This window comes from Electrona antarctica (assembly GCF_951216825.1).
Source record: "Electrona antarctica genome assembly, chromosome: 1".
In the NCBI taxonomy this organism is placed as follows: Eukaryota; Metazoa; Chordata; class Actinopteri; order Myctophiformes; family Myctophidae; genus Electrona; species Electrona antarctica.
The window spans coordinates 51263336-51285778 of record NC_136806.1 but is presented as its reverse complement, the minus strand read 5'-3'; the positions used below and the strand labels follow the sequence as shown (position 1 = coordinate 51285778).

Sequence of the window (22443 nt, the reverse complement as noted above, 5' to 3'; positions counted from 1 at the left end):
TTCTCTCATGCCGTCTTTAGTGCCATCCAAGTACTGTAGATGCATAAGACGATAGTGTTTCAATGCACTATATAGTATGCATGCATTTAACCGTGGATTCAAAATACTTTACAATTAATTACACGTCATGAAAGATACTGTTCAAACACTTCAAATGAAAACACTGTATGATAGTTGATACACAGCAAAGTGTAGTGTCTCAATTTGCATTAGAATCTTCCTGTTGACCATTGCGAGTTTAAGTTATTACGCTAACCGTTTGGCACAAACATTTTCAGTTCATACAACAAATAGTGTGAGTATCAGTAGTCGTAGTAGTATAAAACATTTTCTAAATATTTAGTATTAAGGCAATACTAGGGCTTACAGCACAACACTATTTAAAAATCCCTTATATCAGTTCATAGCTTCATATTTACACAGGCATATTCATATTGTATGCACAATGGACGATAAAGTAGGTTGGGTATAAACAGTGACTAATTCTATCTTCCAGCTTGACAAGGGTGTTTTGATGCTACACCCTTGTCTTTGATTAAAATACATTGGTGTTGAATCGATAGATTTAGTGATGTGTGAATATTTAAAATATGTGCCATTTAAAACATCACCAACAAATGAATCTGCTCTCTGCAGTGATAATTCCCCCGGGAACAAAGTGTTCCATATTGTACATTTTGTTCTTAATAATGTGGTCTAAATGTGTCACATAGACTAATCAAAGTATTTGATTATGAAAATAATCATTGGTTGTTGTGGTCCAAAAAGAGCTTGTGAAATCTCTATGGCTCCTCTTGTGAGTCATCCATATCAAAGTGGTGGAGAGCATGCTTTAGCATCTCCGTCAAGGAGAAAGCTAAAGTGTGCGTGGTGGTGGTCCCAAGTATGTAAGCTGTGAATGGAACCGTTTAGTCATAGATCAGTCATCCTTAAGTCGAAACAGAATGAGATATAAAGTCTGTGAAAGGGTCAAAGGGAACATGACCGGCTGAAGAACAGAACATCAGACACAAGGAGGCAGGCTCTCAATTCCCTTCCACACGCTGCTCTCTTCCCCTTGATGATCTGCTGCCATCTAGTGCACCGTCCTCTCTTTCTGTCTCTGGTAGTCTGATGGAAGAACACATTGCCAAATGTGCATTAGAATCCATAGAAATAATTCACGAGTACATACATATGACATGGATCAGCAAGCCGGGCTGTATAGGTACAGTAGTAGCTAGCTTGTATTATAATTATTATTATTATCTCTGAATTAATTCTGTTCAAGTGGAGCAGGTGAGAGCAATGCAGTATACTTACTATAAGGAAAGAAGCGAACTCTCATCAGAATTTCTCGAGCCGTCTTCAAAATCTCTACAGCCTAAGAAAAGCCGTCCAGCAGAAATTTAGATGCATAATTACATGAATAATTTGTGTTTGTGTGTGTTGACAGGGTTCCCACGGTCATGACATTTCTGGAAATATGTTGAAATAAATGTGGAAAAGGTTTGGAATTTATCAAGGGTTCTGGAATTCATCAAAAGATCCTGGAAAGAATATTGGATGCATGCACCTTGCATGCATTGGTTATGCATGCAAGGTTTTTGCTTATTGATTGAATTAAAAAAAAAAACATATATAACATTACACGAAATATGTAGTTTTTGTCAAACAGGCTACGTGATTGCAGCCTAATTTGTACCGGACGATGTGACAAAAAGAACAGATCTACAAGCTCACAACGTGCTGCAGCGTGATCCTATGTCCTGGGATAGGTGGTGTAGCAAAAACATTGTTGCGCACGCACGCACGCACGCACGCACACACACACACACACAGAAACGTGAGTCACCTACCTCAATAAAACTATGTCTAAACCTAACCTTATTCGTAAACTTAACCTCATAAAAACTATGCCAAAACCTAACCTCAGAGTTATTCTTAATCATAACCTCAGTAAAACTATGCCAAAACCTAACCTATTCCTAAACGTGTGACCTCAGTAGAACTATGCCAAACCCTAAAATTATTGCTAACCTTATCCTCAGTCAAACGAACACAAGAACCACTGGGTGGAATGGGGGCGAGCGTTCCGGTTACCAATACAATAACCCCAGATTAGACACATACTAGCCTAAACACCTGACCAAGTGGCCAGCAACAGATTTTGATAATAATGAAAGCATATACACCTCATCTGTCATCTCCACTTAACTCACAAATGGCGTGCCATGGAATAAAAATTCCGTGCCAAGGCATAAAAAGAATAAGATATGAATGTATATGTACAGTATATAAAATGTAAGCATATTGAAATTTGAACACCCACCTGCTGAATGGTAATATTTATGGGATTGGCCAGCACTAATAAAGCAATAAGCCACTAGGGGGTCATAATTTACCTTGTATTTTATAATGGCTGACCACCAGAAGAGAATTTCCCATTCATTTTTCCATAGACTTTTCAAAAAGTATTAATTTAAAGACCTTAAAAGCCTTGGACAAAGCCAACTCGGATGATGAGAAATCATGACAAATAAATCGGGCTGGACAAATAATTAGAAAGAAGAAGAAAAAAAAGTGTACCCTGCCCTTTTTTCTTCTAATTATTTGTTCTGCCCAAAAGAAAATGTGTTTATTGTCATGATTTGTCATCATTCGAGTTGGTGATCTATTATGATTCATAATGGATCACTTTGATGAAATGTGACATGTTTGCATGCTTGCGATAACATGCTTGATGAAGGCAAGACATCAATTTCAATGGGGACCCAATCTACAGAAAACAACACTGTTCTGGCAAAGAGTTCTGTGTCACTTAAATTCACCAAGTGGCATCTTAACACATCCTATTCATAACACTTTTTCCTTACCCTCGAGTGTTCTATGTCCTGGAAGTCCACCTCATTGACAGAAAGCACCTGGTCTCCCTCTTGCAGCCCTGCCCTGTGAGCGTCCGAGTCTGGAACCACCTACCAACACACACAAAACAAGTACAACACATACTGAATCTACCTACTACACACACTCAAAACAAAACAAGACAACAGAATACTTACTCAATCTACAAAGTTCAAACCAATGGTTGATTCCACGTTAACATACACCTGACCTAGCCTGTCACAATTAATAGATTTTCTTTTCTTTTTTTAAATCACACGATTTTTGTAACCCATTTTTTCACCCAGTGTCAATTATCTAATGTAATCCTGGGCGCTACACTCCCTCTGCCAACCTGGGGAGAGCAACGGACTGACCTCATGCTTCTTTCACTGCATGAGGAGTCCAAGCTGCTTCTTTTCACCTGACAGGGGGAGATTCCCTGGTTGTACGTAGCACGTGGAAGGAACCAACCAGTTCCTTTCCCCTCCATCAGGCACCCCGACTGGCCAGGGGGAGGCAGTATAGAGACCATGATTACTGCATGTTTTTTGTGAGGGTACCTACCCTAGGGGACACGGGGAGAACACGCCAACTCCACACAAAAAGGACCTTTTGCCAATATGGGCACTGATGACGTGGAGGAGAGAACACTCCCCCAGCGCCCAGTGTCCAGCGGGAATCAAACCCAGGACCTTCTAGCTGTGAGGCTAAACAGTGCTACCGACTGCTTTACCGTGCCCCCTCATACTAACATGTCATGATCGTTGACAGTCCTACATACACACCTTAGATATGAAGATTCCCAGCTGGGAGGCCTTGCCTCCACGGATGTTGAAGCCCAGCTGAGCCCCCGGAGGTTTCTTCAGTACGACGGTACGTGGCAGGAACTGGGTGAGCTCATTGTTGTAGTCAGGGTGCTGCACTCGCTGCCCACAGAAAGCACACAGAAAACATTGCTGAGTATAAATAAATATTTTCACGATTTTTCAAAAATAGCAGACCTACAAGCTCATAGCGCGCCACTCGGTGGCGCGCTATGAGCTTGTAGATCTGCTATTTTTCAATAGCTAAATTATAACATAATGTTTAAAACACCAAAAGGGGTTCCCGCCCAAAATGGGTTAACTGTCCTTTTGCGCAGATCACACAAACAGTTGAATGACAAATTGAATGGCTTGGAATTGTCATGATTTATTTTTTTATCTCACTCCACGTCTTTGGAATTATTTTATTGGGTGAGTGGCGATCACATTTATGCCACGCATGTTTCATTGCAACCAGGAGCGGGTGCAACCGATCTATGCCTGTGTATACAGAATTTACGATAGTATATGAACGATCACAGACATTCTAGGGCTGAACCTAATACTAGCCATCACAGGAATAAAAAAAACAGTTCAGTGTTTGCTTTGTTTTTTTCAGTTGAGACATTCTAAATTATGCATTATTTTTGCCTTATTTTATTCTAATCGTTTAAGGTTTGCACAAGCATCATTTTTAGACAATTATTGCACCTAGTTACATGCATTGTGCACTTTAAATTCATTATAATTATGTAAATGTGTGTGATTACTTTGGATAATTATTTATTATTTAGCCCTGTGATATGATAAACTGGAGACAACATGATTTCAACACAAGGTTGGTTAAAAAGAAAGACATACAGCTTAACTTAGTATTTCTACATTGCAGTATTGATACTTTTATGTACATTTAGTAAAACATGCAAGTCCTTTTTTTTCCACCACTGAATTACAGTATTAAGAGTAAAATGTGAGAAGTGACACCAGTGACAATTGAAATAAGGTTGAAATGCAGACCTCCTGCGGGGATATCCATGCTGGTGGGCTCTCGTACGAAGGCAGGAACACAACCGGGAGCTGGTAATCATCATATGGAATCTTCTGGTCCATGCCGAGGCCAGGCTCTCTAAATTATTCAACAAAACAAACAGCACAATGGCATTTAGCACAGTGACATTTACAACAACGCCATTAGTTGCCTTATGACTGCGAGATGGTCTCTCTCGAATCTCGATTGCTAGCTAAAATAAACCAGTGACAACTCCATACAAAGAACAAATCGTGCAGACAATTCATGCAAATGTTAATAACCAACTCTACGTCGTTGGTTATTTTCTCACTACAGAAACACCTGGAAGAAAAAGCTGGCTGCGAGCTAGGTGCAGTCTGTTAGCTTGCTAGCTCTGCTGTAGCAGTGGATGGATGTCGTAGTAGTAGGATATACTAGAATGTTATTATGAGGTAGCAGTCGGTCGCTATTATCTGCTTGAAGCCTAATTGTTTTTGCAACAGAGCAGCAGATTTTTATCATTTCTCCACTGCGATCATATAGTGATACAATAAATACAAAGGATAGAACAACAACTTCACCAATGTTATGAAATGCTTCAGCTCAGACGTAGCCCGCTCCCCTACCCTACTCTATGGTACGCTCATAGCGCAAAATACGCCACGACCTGCGCATGCGTAAATAAGGACCAATGACAACGTCGTCTTCTTCTTCTTGTACATTTCCAGCAGTCTCGAAGCCTTATCGGCACATTGCTGCCCTCCACAGATTTGGACTATAACTCAGTCTCAGTTTCTCAGTTTGGTGCCATGTATAGTGCCCACCAAGGGGGCAGGCAGGCTTTCCAACGTTGAAGCTCTCCTCCCTAGTGGTAGGAGGAGGGACTACAGGCGGACCCGTGGATTCATGACCGGGAAACCCCGTGCAGCTGGGCTTTAACATTGAGCGCTCGGTTGCACTTCCGCATTTGACCACCAAAATTTGGTGGTCAAATGCGGAAGTAGACGTTCTCAGACGGTACGTCCGGCAGTCTTCCGGGTGCTTCAAAACGCCACTGAGCAACTTCCACTGACATGAATAGCTGGGGGGGCGGAGCTTCGCGCCAGTTCAGTCTCTATTATATATATACTCTATGGTGCCCACCCTAGCCCAAAATGTTTAACTCTCATAGATCGATTTGATTCTGACATTATGTCAGAATCGATAAATAAAAATCTGGGCTATGCCCACCCAGTGATCCCGACCCGTTCTCAATACAGTACAGTCCCTCTCCCTATGACCCAGCCAGGCCCAGCGGCCCGAGTTCGAGTTGGCTCAAATCCTTCCCTCAAGAGTTTATCAATGTTCTCTCGACTAATATCCTTCAGGAATCTCCTGGCTGCATCCAAAATCATCGTGATAAACGCCAAAAACTGTCTCTTGAGTCTTGTCCATGCAAATGGTTTGCTCGAGTCCTCTCTCTTCGTTTTTTCCTCAGTTTCACTTTTTTCAGCCACCCTTTCATTTCCTCCTCCCTCCATTCTCTTTACTGCCTCCGCGTAGTAGGTAATACCGTTTTCTACTCTAACCCGATTCACACATTCTTCCCTCTTTCTTTTCGGACACTGTGCTGATCCTCAGTAATAGTCCATATAGGCCAGATGCCTCATTATCGGATATCGTTGCCGTAAAAAGGGACAAAGGGACAATGTGATTGTTGTATTGCTACGTGTCTGTAGTTTATAAAATGATGTGATAGCAATGTCAAAATGGCAGCTGTATACTTGTTTTCGGCCCTTTTATCTGATATAAAAATGTAGTGAATGGCATAATAACTAAGCAAATAATGGGCTGTTTGGATGATTCTGCCATCAAAGTATAGGTTTTCTGTGGTGCCTATAGTTGATTTATGAGCTGACTGGAGGAGCAATTCAAGTGCAGTGTCATGTGTCAAAGGTCAATCTCAAGGTCATTTTGGATCCAAAATGTCCTATAATACTACACTAAACCGTCTTGGACTTATTTCGATCATGTTTTCACCTGTTGTCCTCTGATCCTGAAGCCGTAGATTAACTCACAGGTTGCGGAAGAGCGCCCTCTATCGTGAACTATGCAACCTCTTCCTCATCAGAACTGTCCTGTTCAACTGTAGGCATTGAATCTTCCTCAGGTGCTTGGTTTGTACAGTTATGGAGTTTGCAGAGGTCTGTACATCTCAACCCATTGCTGAGACAACTGCAGTTAGGAAGCTTGCATACTCGTGCACATTTACAGGCCAAAAAAAGAACTACAGTACATCTGGTGCAGGGGCTGTGTGCATCCACTGAATTGCTAACTGTCCACCATCAACAGTTGTCCATCCACTCTGTATGGGATCTGGTGCAGATGGGCGAGTCTGCAGAGAGCATCTCCATATTCGAGTTTGGTATTGGCACATTGAGCATGGAGAAATAGACATTCTCCACATGGTTGGAGTTGACTGGAATCAGCCTCCCTTCTCCTGGCACAAAAATGCTGATAGCGGATCTCGTTCACGTCACGGGAAGTGGTCCCAGACAAGTGAGCTGCTGCACTTGGCCAAAGAGCTCTGTTGAAACATCCCAACTCTGGCCAAGTTGTTTGAATGTCTCCTGAAAATCTGGGTTTTTCTTCAGTAACCTCAGTGCATTCAGATTTTAGATTTCCATGACCAGCAAAGGCACTCACAGTGTCACATCCTGTAAATGTGTGTAGCTCAACCAGACTCTCACAGAGGTTTTCTCCCAAACCAAGGCCACAAACCGTGTGCGGTTTTGTGTACCATGCTTCTGATAGATAGGACAAGGGATGTGTTTTTGGAATGCTAAACACAGAACCATTACATCAGTATCTCCAGATGTGTGTGTGTGTGTGTGTGTGTGTGTGTGTGTGTGTGTGTGTGTGTGTGTGTGTGTGTGTGTGTGTGTGTGTGTGTGTGTGTGTGTGTGTGTGTGTGTGTGTGTGTGTGTGTGTGTGTGTGTGTGTGTGTGTGCGTGCGTGCGTGCGTGCGTGCGTGCGTGCGGTATGCTATCTCTAAGGTCTAGTTGTGTGGTCCTCATTTACTCGTTTATTACATGTTTTCCTGAGTTGCGTTGTGTGCTGGGGTACAACCTTGAGTTTGAGAGTTCCTGACTCTTCAAAGTAATGTCGAAATGGTTTCGACATCCTCATAAACCCATAAAAAGACGTATCACTCATGATTCTATGATGTTTAATTCAGAAGTTTAAGATGTACCGTGTTTCAGAGAGGCAGCTATTGTGGATTTGCCCGGTATGGCTACGAGAAGTAATAATTCAGCATGGTCATGTCAATCCGTGGTACAAACATCATAAATGTGCATAAAAGTGAATAATTGGAGTTTAGACAACAATTAATTATATGCTTTTGCATAATCAGATTATACCCCTAAAACCGTATTCAGCTGCCCTTCTGAAACTGCTATCACACATTGTATCACTCCTGGATGTCAGACGAACAAAATTATACCACATATGTCTTGTCCCTTTTAGTGGCAACGATATCTCATAATGGGCAGGGAATGCACGTTGGTTCACTCCTCTCTCTCTCGCCTCATTGCATTTCACTTCCCCACATCTGTCACATTTCCTGACTCCTCTGCATACTGCCGCAGCATGCCCATAATCCTAGCAGCAGAAACATCTGAGAGGACCTTTCTCAAACGGCCAACCACCCCCCCATCCTTAAAGCCGCTGGCCATGGTGCTGAAATAGGCTACTCATGGCTTGCCATACTACTCAAGTGGTTTCTTCATGTTGCAATTAGCCAACTACAGGGGTGCCCACACTTTTTTGACTTGAGAGCTTTCTAAATGACCAGCTAGACAAGATCTATACCCACCGAAATAAGTTTTGGTATAGCGGCGCTGGCGTTACATAACTAAGCAAGTATTGGGGAAATAGATCGTTGTTTTTTGTTTTTTGTTATATAACTTTGTAATACTACTGATGTTTGTGCGCAACACTCACACTCTTGAAAACAAAAGTATTGCACTGTGGGTTTGAGATGACTTTTTTTGTCAATCAATCAGAGTCACCTTAATTCAAGTGGCTTTTGAATGCTGCTCTCAGGGCAGCTTAAATGCTCCACATACAACCGTTACATTTCTGCTCTGAGGGCAGCTTTTGAATGCTGCTCTCAGGGCAGCTTAAATGACCACTTCTCAACCTTTCTTCATATAATAGGTCATAGGGTTAGGGATCATGAAAAAATGGCACAATATTTTTCTACTCAGTCTGTGTCTCATAGGAGGGCTGTGGGCAATTCAGAAACCCGTCCACCAGTGACATCCTCGTTAGGCAGATGTTTTTTACAAAAATGTTTTAGATTTTATTTTCGTGAGAACGATGGCTTCCATTTTCGCATTGCAACTTTTCAGGACTAGAAAGCCTGCAGTTTCTATTAGCTTGGATTCCCCATAGATGATGTCACTGGTGGACGGGTTTCTGAACTGCCCACAGCCCTCCTATGAGACACGAACAGAGTAGAAAAAAATTGTGCCATTTTATCATGATTATTAGTGAGTGGTGAAGTGGTCCTTTAAATGCTATACACCAACATAGTCATTTTGGTTGCGCTCGAGTGTTGCGATCAGAAAATTGCAGATCTACAAGCTCACCCTGCGACGCGTTGTGACCGGCTATTTTCAGCATGCAACCATGTGTAAAATCAGGCAAATCAACTGTAGATTCAGTCGACTAAACTTTTATGGTATTTAGTAACTCTACGTTTTAGTAGAGTCACTAAATACCGTAAAAGTAGACTAAAGGCTCATACATAGTCTGGATTTTCGGTGGTTAGGTGACCACCGAACTACAACATGACGTCACGAGCCGCGGTGAAGAGCAAACCACCACCACCGCTCCAGCCCTTCTCTGTTTTTACTCACCACCGCTCAACGTTATTTCAGCTCCGGTGGTCAGCTCACCACCGGAGCGGTGGTCACCTCACCACCTAAAACCCAGACTATGAATAGGCCTTAACACTACCGTAGACTTAAGGCTCATTCATAGTCTGGATTTTCGGTGGTGAGGTGACCACCGCTCCGGTGGTGAGCTGACCACCGGAGCTGAAATAACGTTGAGCGGTGGTGAGTAAAAACAGATAGAAGGGCTGGGGCGGTGGCGGTGGTTTGCTCTTCACCACGGCTCGTGACGTAATGTTGTAGTTCGGTGGTCACCTCACCACCGAAAATCCAGACTATGTATGAAACTTAACACTAAAACATTTCAGATGACTAAAATGTGACCAAAACTAAATTCCATTTTAGTCAAAAGACTATGACTGAAACTAAATCAAAAATTTCTGTCAAAATCAACACTGATCGTGCCGGGCCCGGTTCATTGTCGTTTGTTGCCTGTCATGTTTGCCGTTCAGTGTTTCTTGCGTAAATTCAGAGTGATGTTTGGGTTTTAAGTATCCCCACAGTCCTTTGTTGTGTTTGTTGTGTTGTGTTTTGTCATGTGTTTCAAGTCTTTAAAGACTTTCAACACAAGAAAGGAAACCAAGTAGCCTAGTAATAATAATAATGAATTTGTATAGCGACTTTCATGAACCCAAGGACGCTTTACATCAAAAGGTAGGACGTTAAAATGATTGTTTAATGTCCTACTTTGTTTCCTGCGTTTGTCTGAGTCTTGAGTTCCTGCACGACGTGTGGGCCCTAAATCCACCAGTCTTTCGACACAGCGTAATGGAAGTTGTAGTTCTATTGAAGACACAGCAGTGGTGGAAGGTAATGAGTACAGTACTGTATTTACTCAAGTACTGGAGTATTTCCAAATGTCAGTACTTTTTGCTTCTACTCCACACTCCACTACATCTCAGAGTAAAATATGTTTAATTTAATCCACTACAATTATTTCACAACTTTTGTTACTACTTATTTTGATTATTATTATTATTACAAAGCATATACATTACCCACAATGCGCCACAGTGCGAGTTTCATATCATTAATAGAAACACCTTTTTGAGCGGTGCCTCCGCTCCAAATACGCAGGGTCTGGATGTTCCGGGGACCCCCGTCCCCCACACAGTAACTGTCATTTCTCGAAGACTTTTTCAAAACATAATCAGAGCACATGCAGTACACTACAATACAGTACAGAGCACAGTACAGTTAACTATACCAATAAATGTATAGTTGCACCGCTCAGTTCACACAGTGATTTTTGATAACTTGTGTAGAAATGGATTCTTTCCAGGACGTGTTCATTTTGTAAACATTAAAGAGTCTTTGTTGTTAGCGGCTACAGCCCCATCCTCGCAGGTGGGTATAAAGGCTGGGAACGAGGCTAGTACAGCCCTATAACCAGTGTTGATTTCGTCGACTAAAACTAAGACGAAAAATGTTCGTCGACTTTTTCGCTGACGAAAACTAAATCTAAATTAAATGAAAACTAAGCCATGATGAGTAAAACTAAGACTAAATATACTGACAATTTCATCAACACAGGCGGGAGACATAGTACTTTCTTGTGTGTTTGGGGTGAGGAGTGCACGTGCGCTTTTAACGTCTGCATGCATACTTTCATATGTTACAGTAACGTTCTTGTGTATGCTTGGTGTGAAATGTCGCCAGGGAGTACTGTAGTCACCATAACAGTAACGTACATCATAACGTTGGATTGGGAACAGTCACCAACCGAACGGAGATATAAAATCACACCTGTGTGAAGTGAGTGGTGCAACTCCATGTAGGGGTACCCGGAGGGGCCGCCCCACATCCAAAATGGTAGATAAATGACAGAGTTACCATGTGGGGGTCCCCGGGGGTCCCCGGTGGGTCCCCGGAACATCCAGACCCCCAGGAACACGCCCAGGGGGCCGGGACGGTATGTCTGTCATTGAGAAATGACAGACTTACCGTGTGGGGGTCCCTGTACTGTACTGTACTGTACTGTCACACCCGAAATCATCATATATACAGTTAATATGTGCGTGTGTGTTTGTGTGTGTGTTAGGTTGCGCACAGGTGGTGAAAAACAACCATGCTGTTTTTGTGCTCATACCCAGCCAGCCAGCCACCTGCACCCACACACATAGCTCCGTAAGGGAGTGGTTGCACCACTCAAAAGATGCACAGACAAAATGTGTGGAATTTCTCTCCCCCTCCGTTTTGTCTGTTCCCTATACGGATCTTTTGTAATCTATTGACCGAGTATGTACAGTATATGGTCTAACACACACACACACACACACACACACACACACACACACACACACACACACACACACACACACACACACACACACACACACACACACACACACACACACACGCACACACACAGCACAGCACAGCACCTCAGTTCAGACAGGTCTGATTTTTTAATATGAATACATAATATTTGTATTATGTATGGTCAACAGATATAAAGACGTTCTGAAATAAGGGTGTAGGTTTAGGTTTAGGTTTATTTATTTAGCACGTAGTACAAAATATAGACAATACATATCAAAAAACAAAAATACAATGCAAGGAAAGGAAGAAGCCAGCTGGCTTATTTGGAATCCTTTGTCACAGTCTGTCTCTCCCTCAGTCTGTGACTCCACACTGGCCACTCCCATATCCCATTCCAGCACACCCAGTTCCATTTACACACTTCAACTACCTCATCAGCCCAGCAGTGAACACTTCTCCAATCAACCTGCTCCCTATAAAACTGGACTCAGTGCAAACACTCATTGTCAGTTCATAACCTGTTGTCATAGATGTCCTGCCTGTTCCTGTGTTGACTTTGATGTCATTCTCGATTGCCTGATTCATACCTGCATCTCCTGTGTAAGATATCTCCTGATTCTTTATTAAATACTTTATAATCTACTCTTGTTTGTTGTGACTTTGCACTTGGGTTCAACTCTCTGTCTGCATCCGTGACAGTAAAAGTCAACACAGGAACAGGCAGGACATCTATGACAACAGGTTATGAACTGACAATGAGTGTTTGCACTGAGTCCAGTTTTATAGGGAGCAGGTTGATTGGAGAAGTGTTCACTGCTGGGCTGATGAGGTAGTTGAAGACAGGTGTGTAAATGGAACTGGGTGTGCTGGAATGGGATATGGGAGTGACCAGTGTGGAGTCACAGACTGTAGGTGCGTTTCCATAAAGCCTTTTTTTTGCGCATTAAGGTTCTTTCGCAAAATCTCCTGGATGGAAACACCTCAAAATGCGCATAAGTCTGCATTTATCGCAAAAACACTTTTTCGCTAGAAGGTGGAACTCTCATTATATCGCTTTTAACAGTTGGAAAAGAAAAAAAACGACTTGTGGAGTGATCGAACGGGAGGGTGGGTGGGATGTGGATACATAAATTATTAAATTTCCACACTCAAGTCTCGAAGCCTCTGTCTGCAGGCTGAGGCTCTTTTGCTCTCCCCGGTGAGGGCGTTCGCCGTTGATCATGAAGTTAGATCGGTGATATTTCTCCTAATAGTCCAGAGGCTTAGTGCACTTTTTTAGGAGAATAGTGCACTTGCGGATAAAAGCGCCACATTTTGTATGAGGCTTCTTCATGTCATGCTAAAGGATTTTAGCCTAGGAGCCCTTGTCAAATATCTATTTTAAATATCAAATTGCAAGACTATCAATATCAATGAAATATGTGAAAATCCGCCTAGTATTTGTCAGACTATATACATCATAAAATGATCAGATTGCTTCCAAATGTGATAAAGTTGACTTATTTTGACATTATTAAAGTCACAGAACATGAAATATAACACCTTTATTGCAATGAAGAATACAAGTTAATATGCATCATAGTGCGAAACATGTTATAGAGATGTGCGCATTCTGCCTAGCTGTCACAATTGCATTTGCAATAAGGGGAACAGGCCAAATTTGCATTGCTGCATTTGCAGGTATACATCACCTTTACAGGTGCATCTGATCAGCTCTCTGCAAGCTCTGGAAACCTTTGGAATGGTCAGTCAAACTAGCACCCATGACCCTTCTTCCTTGGCCCACCCATTGTTTTGTGGAGAAGGAATCATTTGATGGCTTTGTGTGCTGGTGGCCCAGATGCCTGCTTGGTAGACTGCACATGTGAGTGCACCCTGGGTGGGAGGTAATTTCTCTATCGTTCGATTTTGTTCACAGAAGAGTTATTTTCTTTTTTCGTTGATGGAGCTCAAAGGACTGGATTTGTCGTACAAAATTACCGTCAGTCTTTCAAGCTCCCGGAAGTGCTGGCAGTCAACATCTAGTTGCTGGAAGGGATGCTTTGCCAGATTGATGAATGTTTCTGTCGCAGCATCATAGGCTTGCCAGGTCCGCCAAGCTGACTTCTTACCCTTTCCATTAATAGCCGGGGAGCGGGAATAGAGCCTGTGATTTCATGACATACTTTTTATTTGTGTTTTTTCTATTCACTTGGTCATTAAGGAACACAGAATGAGAGGTCTGCTCTGACCAAATGAATAGAAAAAAAACACAAATAAAAAGTATGTCATGACATCACAGGTCCTCTCAAATTTTGGGTGACTGGCTCCCCGGCTATTAAGGCATATGTTGTGTCACAACCGGAATATGCGTGAAACATAGGCAGGGCTCGAGATTTGGGTTCCCCTAGGCTATTGCAGTCTACCAAGCGGGCATCTGGGCCACCAGCACACGAAGCCACCAAGTGATTCCTTCTCCACAGAACTATGGGTGGGTTAAGGAAGAAGGTTTGGTGCCAGTTTGGCTGACCATTCCAGAGGTTTCCAGAGCTTGCAGAGAGCTGATCAGATGCACCTGTAAAGGTGACTGTAGTGTAGTACCTGAAAATGCAGTAATGCAAATTTGGACTGTTCCCCACTTTGCAAATGCAATTGTGACAGCTAGGCAGAAAGCACAGCTCTATAACATGTTTCACACTATGATGCATATCCTTACAATTTACAATTTAGGCATTTAGCAGACGCTCTTAATCCAGAGCGACTTACAATACTTACAATATCCTTGTACTATAATGGAAAGGGGGAGCAAACCAATATGTTTATCCGTCCGGCTTCTCCTACAAAACCTGGCAATTCTGCTCAGCAAGCCATCCTGGGAAGCAGTATAGGGGAAGGCCTCTCGGAGGACATGAACACCCTTTCTTCATACCTGAAGGACTGCCGCCTCAAGCTCAGTGTTGAGAAGACTGTAGCAACAATGTTCCACCTCTACAAAAGGGAAGCAACTCGCCAAATCAACATCATGGTCGACGGTGCCCGGCTACAGTCCTCACCGACATACCTTGGAGTGAAGCTCGACAGAACACAGTCCTTTAAACAACAGTGTTAAGGGAAAGACCACCGCCCGTGCCGCACTGATACGGCATCTAGCTGGCACCACGTGGGGAGTCACCACAAAGACATTGCGCATCTCCACCGATGTCCTAGTTTTCCCTGCCGCTGAATACTGTGCCTCAGCCTGGAGCTGTAGCCCCCATGTCCAAAAGCTGGACATGGTCTCTGGATGCCTACGAGCCACGCCAGCCAACCAACTGCCAGTCCTTGCTGGAATCGCCCCAGCAGAGGTCAGGTGAGAAGCAGCCACACTGGCCCTCTTACTCGGAAGGCACAGTTGAGCAAATCTCACCTCCTCCACAAGGTCGTCGCGGAGACACCACAGCGTACGCGTCTCAAGTCCCGGCGGCCCTTTGCCACACAGGCCCAGGAACTGCTCGGCACAACACCAGCCGACACCTCCAAGGCTTCCTGGGTGAAGGCAAGATGCAACGAAACGGACGAGAGGAGACTAGTCAAAATGGAAATGTACTGTCAAGTCGCAGGGCAGGGGTTCCGATCGTCCCTGTACTTTGAAAACGAAACTATACCAGCCCCTGTCTAGACAAAAACACACGCCTATTTATTTAACAGACAGCCTGTTTGAAAGACAGCCTGTCCCAGTGGCCAATCTGGACAGCGGACTTCATGCAGACCAACTTGAATAGCCTAAAAGAACATCAAATGCACCGTGGTGAAGAACAAATCAGAGGTGTGTGTGTGTGTGTGTGTGTGTGTGTGTGTGTGTGTGTGTGTGTGTGTGTGTGTGTGTGTGTGTGTGTGTGTGTGTGTGTGTGTGTGTGTGTGTGTGTGTGTGTGTGTGTGTGTGTGTGTGTGTGTGTGTGTGTGTGTGTGTGTGTGTGTGTGTGTGTGTGTGTGTGTGTGTGTGTGACATGATCAAATAATCGTGTAAGATTATCCTGTAGTGTGTGTGATGCAGATGCTATCAGATTTCAGACATCAATATTCAATACATCAATATATTTCAGATAATATGCGCCTCTCTGCGCGTCTCACTTGACTGGCAAAATAGCACCATCTAGGCCTACTGCTTATTTAATATCTCCAAAGAAGCGCATTTTGTCAGTGGATGGAAACAAGAAAAATACGCTTTTCTTTTTTCGAATTACTTACTTATTCGCTTCCTATTTTCGAAATGTTTTGATGGAAACCCACCCACTGACATCCTTTCCTGTATGGAAGAGGTCATTGATTTAAAACAGGTTAAAAGTTAAATAAACAATACAAAGGTCTACAAGTTTGGCAAAGGGGGGCAGCTGTGCAATAAAGAAACAAAAGAAATAAAAAAACACAGACTGCACAAAAAAGGGAAATAAACAATACAAACACACAAAAGAAAATATAACACATCAAAGTAAATCATGTAATCTACAGAGAGGAAGAAATAAGATATTTCTTTAGATGTTTTTTGAATATTGACAAGGATAATGAGGATTTAAGTGAAGCATCTAGGGAATTCAAAAAACATCTAAAGAATTCAGGTGTAGATCTTGCTTAGTTGGAAAGTGGCTCATCTTTCCCCGTTCTAACTTCTCCCAGGGGCTATTTGTATGTCATAGGTCAGATGATTTGTGGACCACTGGACACAGCGGAATTCAAGCCCATGGTGCTTTTTAAGCTATTTAGTTCCAATCCAAACAGTGGATTATTACGCACAGACTGGCACAGTTCGTTGCACGCTGCTGACAAAGATGTGACAGTTCAATTGAATAAAAAAGTCAACAGAATTGTTCCTAGCCTAAGTGTTTAGTTTATAAGTTTATAGGCTGTTATAGCAATCTTGATCTTGTTGACTTGTTAACAAAGTGTTCAATCAAGCAAGCGATCGCTCAAGATTCAATCGCAACATTTCAGCAATTTAATCCGATTGATTAAATCAGACTGTCACTTCCCCTTTCTTGCTAAAGTAGATTTTTGCCTCCGCCCCTCCCCCGTGGGGCCGTGGACTGCATGCACCTCGCGAACGCACACACCCATTCATTAGAGCCATTCACATGCCATGCACGGATTTACTTTTCAAAGAGTGGAATGGATAGAGAGTGAAGCAAAAGACCGTTCCGACCGGATCCATTCCACACCAGAACAGGCTCAAGGCGAAAAGAAGACATATCTGTGGTTGGATAGAGCTGCAGCTGAAGACCACCAAAGCGACGCGGCGTTTTCAGGTAAATTGATAAGCCGTTTCTACCAGGCATTATATTTAAGAAACTGTCAGAAACAGATGGAGAGTCACAAGACAGACAGACAGACAGACAACACACACACACACACACACACACACACACACACACACACACACACACACACACACACACACACACACACACACACACACACGCACAGAGGGGGGGGGGGGGGGGTGTAGAGAGAGCAAAGCAATTCAACTGAAGATAATCTGACTGTTTCACTGTAATTTATTTTAAAATATGAATCTAGAAAAAGCATGCATGTTGTTTTCCATTCAGGGGAAAAATTATGATTGTTTTTTTTGTTCTTTTTGCCATTGAGGGAAAAGTCATCATGGATGAGAGCAGTGCTGCATAGGATCACAATGCTGGCATACAATGATAGCACACTTTTGATTGATTGATTGATTGATTGATTGATTGACTACTTTATTTAGTCAGAATAAATGTAAACAGCACGTGCTGCAGTAAGACAGGCTAAAAGGAATGGATAACACACAAATCTTGGGTCAAAGTAAAAGATACACATTAATTTAATAAAAAGGAACAATGATAATTTCTTAAAGCTTTGGATTATGGCTGTCAAACATTGTATACAGACCACTTTGCAACGAACTTCCTCTAGGCAGCAACAAAATATTCATTTATTTGCAAGCCTATCTGCTTGCAGCCTTGCACATTCATAAATTCATAATGTAGGAAACCTTTTGACCAAAATATGGATTTTGGGAGTAAAATGGCTATTATAACCGCCTGTTTCTACATATCATCGATCAGTGTGCCTTAAGTCAAACGGCAACTAGAGTTGGCTACATTTGCCAATAATTCAGAATGCAGAATGTCTGCATTTATTTCTGTTGTGCAGTGGTGGAAGATTTATACTTGGACTTTATTATGTATAGCAATTACAACAGTGTTTTCCTGCAAGTCAATTTGGCTTACGAAGTCTTACTTAAGTCAATGTGAAAATCAAAATATACTGGTCTGGTAAGTATTAATTATGCATTTCAGAATATATTATTGATATTAATATCATTATGTTGTTCATGACTTTAATGTTGAAGCTGTAGTTGGAACTAAATTTAATGAATAGCCTATAACCTATACAAATATTGTAGGTCTACTTTATCAGTTGATTTATAATTTGTATTAATAATCGGTAACCCTTCCTATATCTGCAAAGTAACTATAGCAGCATCTAAAGCTGTCATAAATATCCTGGCACCCCTGAATGTAATTTTTGTGTCACGAGGACAAGTGGAGAGAATAGTAGTTTCAATCACGACAGATTGAAATTAACTTCATAATTGACATTTAACCACTTGAACTTCAGCCTCCCTATTCTAGGGAACATTCACCAAAATAGCATCAGGTTTGGTGGTCCGTATTACTAAGTATAGAGGATTGAAGTGCTTAAACTGAAGTGATATTGATAAGTTCAAAATATTATCAAAGTATTCTGAGGAACCTTTGGACTTGCGTCACGGCACCCACTTTGAGAAACCCTGCTCTAGTGCAGTAAAGTATCCTGTCAAAAATGGAAATACTAAATAAAGTAAAAGTGCTTCAAAATTGAACTTATAGTACAGTATTGATTGATTGATTATTTTATTAGACAATAACAAATGCAAAACAGTACATGGTACAGTCAAAGCACATTGATCCAAAAGGATAGCACGGAAAAAAATACTTTGCGGTCTTGTTTCCATTCGGGTCCCATGCATTCATTCACAACACAATAATGACAATAATCGAGATATCTCAAAAACATGATAACTATGTACAGGTGGAAGTACAAAAAAATCAAAATACAAATAAATCACTCGGAGGAGGTTGGGCAGTCATCTTCTCTCCTTTTGACCCGCTGACATTGATAGGTGATTTTTCAGACCGGTTTTAAACGGAAGCCAGTGATTTGTTTGTTTTGAGGGAAGGGGGCGGGGCATTCCACACCTGAGTGGCAGTGCTGTGGAAAGTGAATTGACCCATATTTGTTCTATATGTGGGTGGCACCAGATCATTATTTATACTCCCTCTAGTGTTGTGGCTGTGAGAGTTGCTCACCTTTGTGAGGTAATCAGTTAAGTAAATGGGGACCGAGGGCACAGAGGGCAGGGCTGAATTTACAATTTTTAATGTCAGCCCCATTTTCAACTGCCATCCTATGCCATCAAAATGCGTTGCATAAAGGTGCGTCATGGGCCCTAGGCCTAGAAGGAGTCGGATTAGTTTGTTCTGGGAGGTTTGAAGCTTAGTTTTTTGTGACATTGAGATGTTAGAGAACCAGGAGGTACAGGCGTAGTCAAATATGGGCTGAATAAAAGCTCCAGCTAGTGTCCTGAGAGCCCTCTTGTTAACAAAGGAGGAGATCCTCCCCAAGAATCTTGTCCTTTGATTTACTTTTTTGATCTCCCTTGTTGCCATGCCTTCACCTGTCAGCTTGTTGTCCAGGATACAGCCCAGATATGTAATCTCTACTTTGCTAGCGATTACAATGTCGTCAATTCTGGCATTGAAATCATTTACCCTACTAAGGGAGTGGTTAGACCCAAAAAGAATGGATTCTGTTTTACCAAGATGCAATGAGAGTTTGTTATCAGTAAGCCAAGTTCTGATTGTGGTGAGTTCCGAACTGAGCATCTCCTCAACCTGAGTTTTGTCTTCTCCCGATATCAGGAGAGCTGAGTCGTCTGCAAACAGGAACAATTTGCAATTACAGGCGGCACTCATATGATTAATGTATAGTAAGAATAGTAATGGCCCGAGTATGCTTCCTTGGGGAACCCCACAGTTCACTGGAAGGGGGGAAGACATAGTTCCGTTTACGTCTACTATTTGTTCTCTTTCCTCCAAGTAGGATTTCATCCAACTTACTGATGTACTATCGAAACCTATCGCCTCCAGTTTGTCTAGTAGTATTGAATGATTTACGGTATCAAACGCTTTTTGAAGGTCCAGCATGACCATGCCGCAGTATTTGCCCGAGTCTACCTCGCGTACAATAGCTCAAATTTATATAGCGCTTTTCTAAGTACCCAAAGCGCTTTACATAAATACATTAGGAAAATACCTTTTTCAAGAAAAAAAAACAAGTACAAAATCAGTACAAGGTTAAAAGGAAATAGGTTTCTAGCCCTATGTTGAACCCTATAAGTTACATCTTAAGCTTACATGGGAGACTTTTAGTGAAGCTACTGTATCTGTGCAAAAACCATTTCCAAGAAATGGGGACATTTTCACTTTGTCAACACAACCCCAGATTCAGGCGTAATGTTTGTAATGACATGTAATACAGTAATGATGACTCAATGTGTTCTTGGATTTAAAATGTCCTGCTGGCAACTAAACTCCTGCAGTGAGCCAAGCGTCAATCAGTAATATCCACGTTCTTCCACTCCTACAGACTAGACTACATGTTAAGTCTTGTTCAAACATGCACTGAGTTTGGTCACTAGTCACTATAGTCACCTAATCGTAATGTAATTATTTTCAGAATCCCCATAGATTATTACACACACCATCACACGCATACACTCACGCACACACAGAGAGACATACACTTGTACAGATCAAATCAAATTAAACTTTGTTGACCAAAGTGCTGTACAGGGTAGATGATGATGATGTTATGATCTCGGTTAACCACCCGAGTGGTCCCTTAAGAGTCTCTCCATCTAACTAGAGAAATATATACAGTATTGGACAGAATAAGTGAAAATGAAACGAGGGCAAGAACAGAATGGATAGGAATAGCCTAGAACATGCATCTCATATCATTGTGCACGACATCAGTCTCTGACAGTTGAGGGTCATCGTAACACGGATATAAATATGCCTATGTAGATTTGTGATTCACCAATCACTCAAAAAGTCAATCGGATAAAGGTCCTAAATCATGACAATTGACGTCACAGTAGATGCCTGTACAGATGTCAGTAATGCTAGACAAAAGCATTTGACCTATAAGTTACTTTTTCAATCTAATCAAACAACTACAACTACTTAGCTTTGAAGATAACTTTGTATACCTGCAGGCTTGGTAGACTCTTAAACAAACTCACTTATCCTTAGGCTTAGGTGTGTCACAATGTAATGTTGGCTGAAGGCCACATCATATCAAGTTAAACAAGGAGTTGCAGTTTTCAACATTCAACATTTCATTCAATATTTCAACATCAGTCTTCAATGAGGGTGTTTACACTCTTACATAATATGTTAGACGTTGGAGTGTAGAGTGTGAAGGCCCTTGGGCCCAAACGTCCACACTGTTGTTGTTTGCTGCTGGGGGGGGGGGGAACAAAATTAAACAAGAATCCTATAGGATATACAACGTGAGTGCTGGTATTCATTTCTACAGTCTGTATCTTCCAGAACCGTGCACCCGTTACGTTATGACGTGGAATTACTCAACCGAGTGCTTGCTTTTGCTTTCTTCTTCAAGACGTTAGTGTCTCATTGAAGATATTCAATGAGGCTTCAAGACAAGTATATTGTACTTTCTTGGTGTAGCTTCCCTGTTCCTGTAAATTGAGTAATATAAACTATCCTGGAAAATTGTAAGCCTCATCCTCATTGTTAAGCCTTCATGCTAGCCTATCACTGGGCTTCACTGTCAATAGATTATTTTTCATTAACTTTCTGCAGCTATAGTAACACGATAACTGTCCCTTTGTAACTCTGAGTGTACAAATGGAACCTAAAATGGATCCTTGTGCGTCAATGTACTTCCACTGAGAGATGTTATTGTGTATGTGTAATGACAACACGCCCCATACCCCCAGCCCCCACCCCCCCCGACGAGGTACCCCTCCTCATTACCCCCACTTGCTTCTCGTGCCTGTCACTGTCTGTGACCATCCTGCTGTGATGACAAGGCTCTGTTGGTGTGGTAGGAAAAGTAGGAAAAAAAAGTAGAAAAACTTGAGAAAGACCTATAATCTGGTCTGTTCCTGCCTGCTGTGTTCGTGAATACAATGAATCCTGGAGCATTACAAAATGAGTAGCGAGCCAAGGAAAATTCCGGAATTCAAAATGTACTTAAAGTACAAAAGGGTTGTAAAATGTACTTAAAGTACCAAAAGTAGAAAGTACTCATTATGCAGAATGTTCAAGTTTTCATCTTTAGAAAATAGCGGATATACAAGCATCGGGCTGAAGTGGTTAATGTATGTTTTGTAATAATAATCAAAATCTACAAAGTAACTAGTAACTAAAGTTTTCAAATAAATGTAGTGGAGTAAAAGTACAATATTTGGATCCAAGATGCAGTGGAGTAGTCTAGAAGT

At 41.9% G+C, this 22443-nt stretch overlaps 1 protein-coding gene across 1 annotated transcript; it reads right to left on the bottom strand.

Annotated features, from left to right (window-relative positions):
• On the bottom strand, positions 1–5368 carry pdzd11 (PDZ domain containing 11). Its single transcript, XM_079525058.1, has 6 exons — positions 5259–5368; positions 4686–4794; positions 3651–3791; positions 2856–2954; positions 1303–1363; positions 1–1110 (listed from the first exon to the last, which is right to left on the bottom strand). Exons 2-6 carry the CDS (start codon positions 4776–4778, stop codon positions 1076–1078), a joined length of 429 nt encoding a protein of 142 aa, XP_079381184.1. The 5' UTR covers positions 4779–4794; positions 5259–5368; the 3' UTR covers positions 1–1075.
• Positions 5369–22443: the final 17075 nt, after the last annotated feature.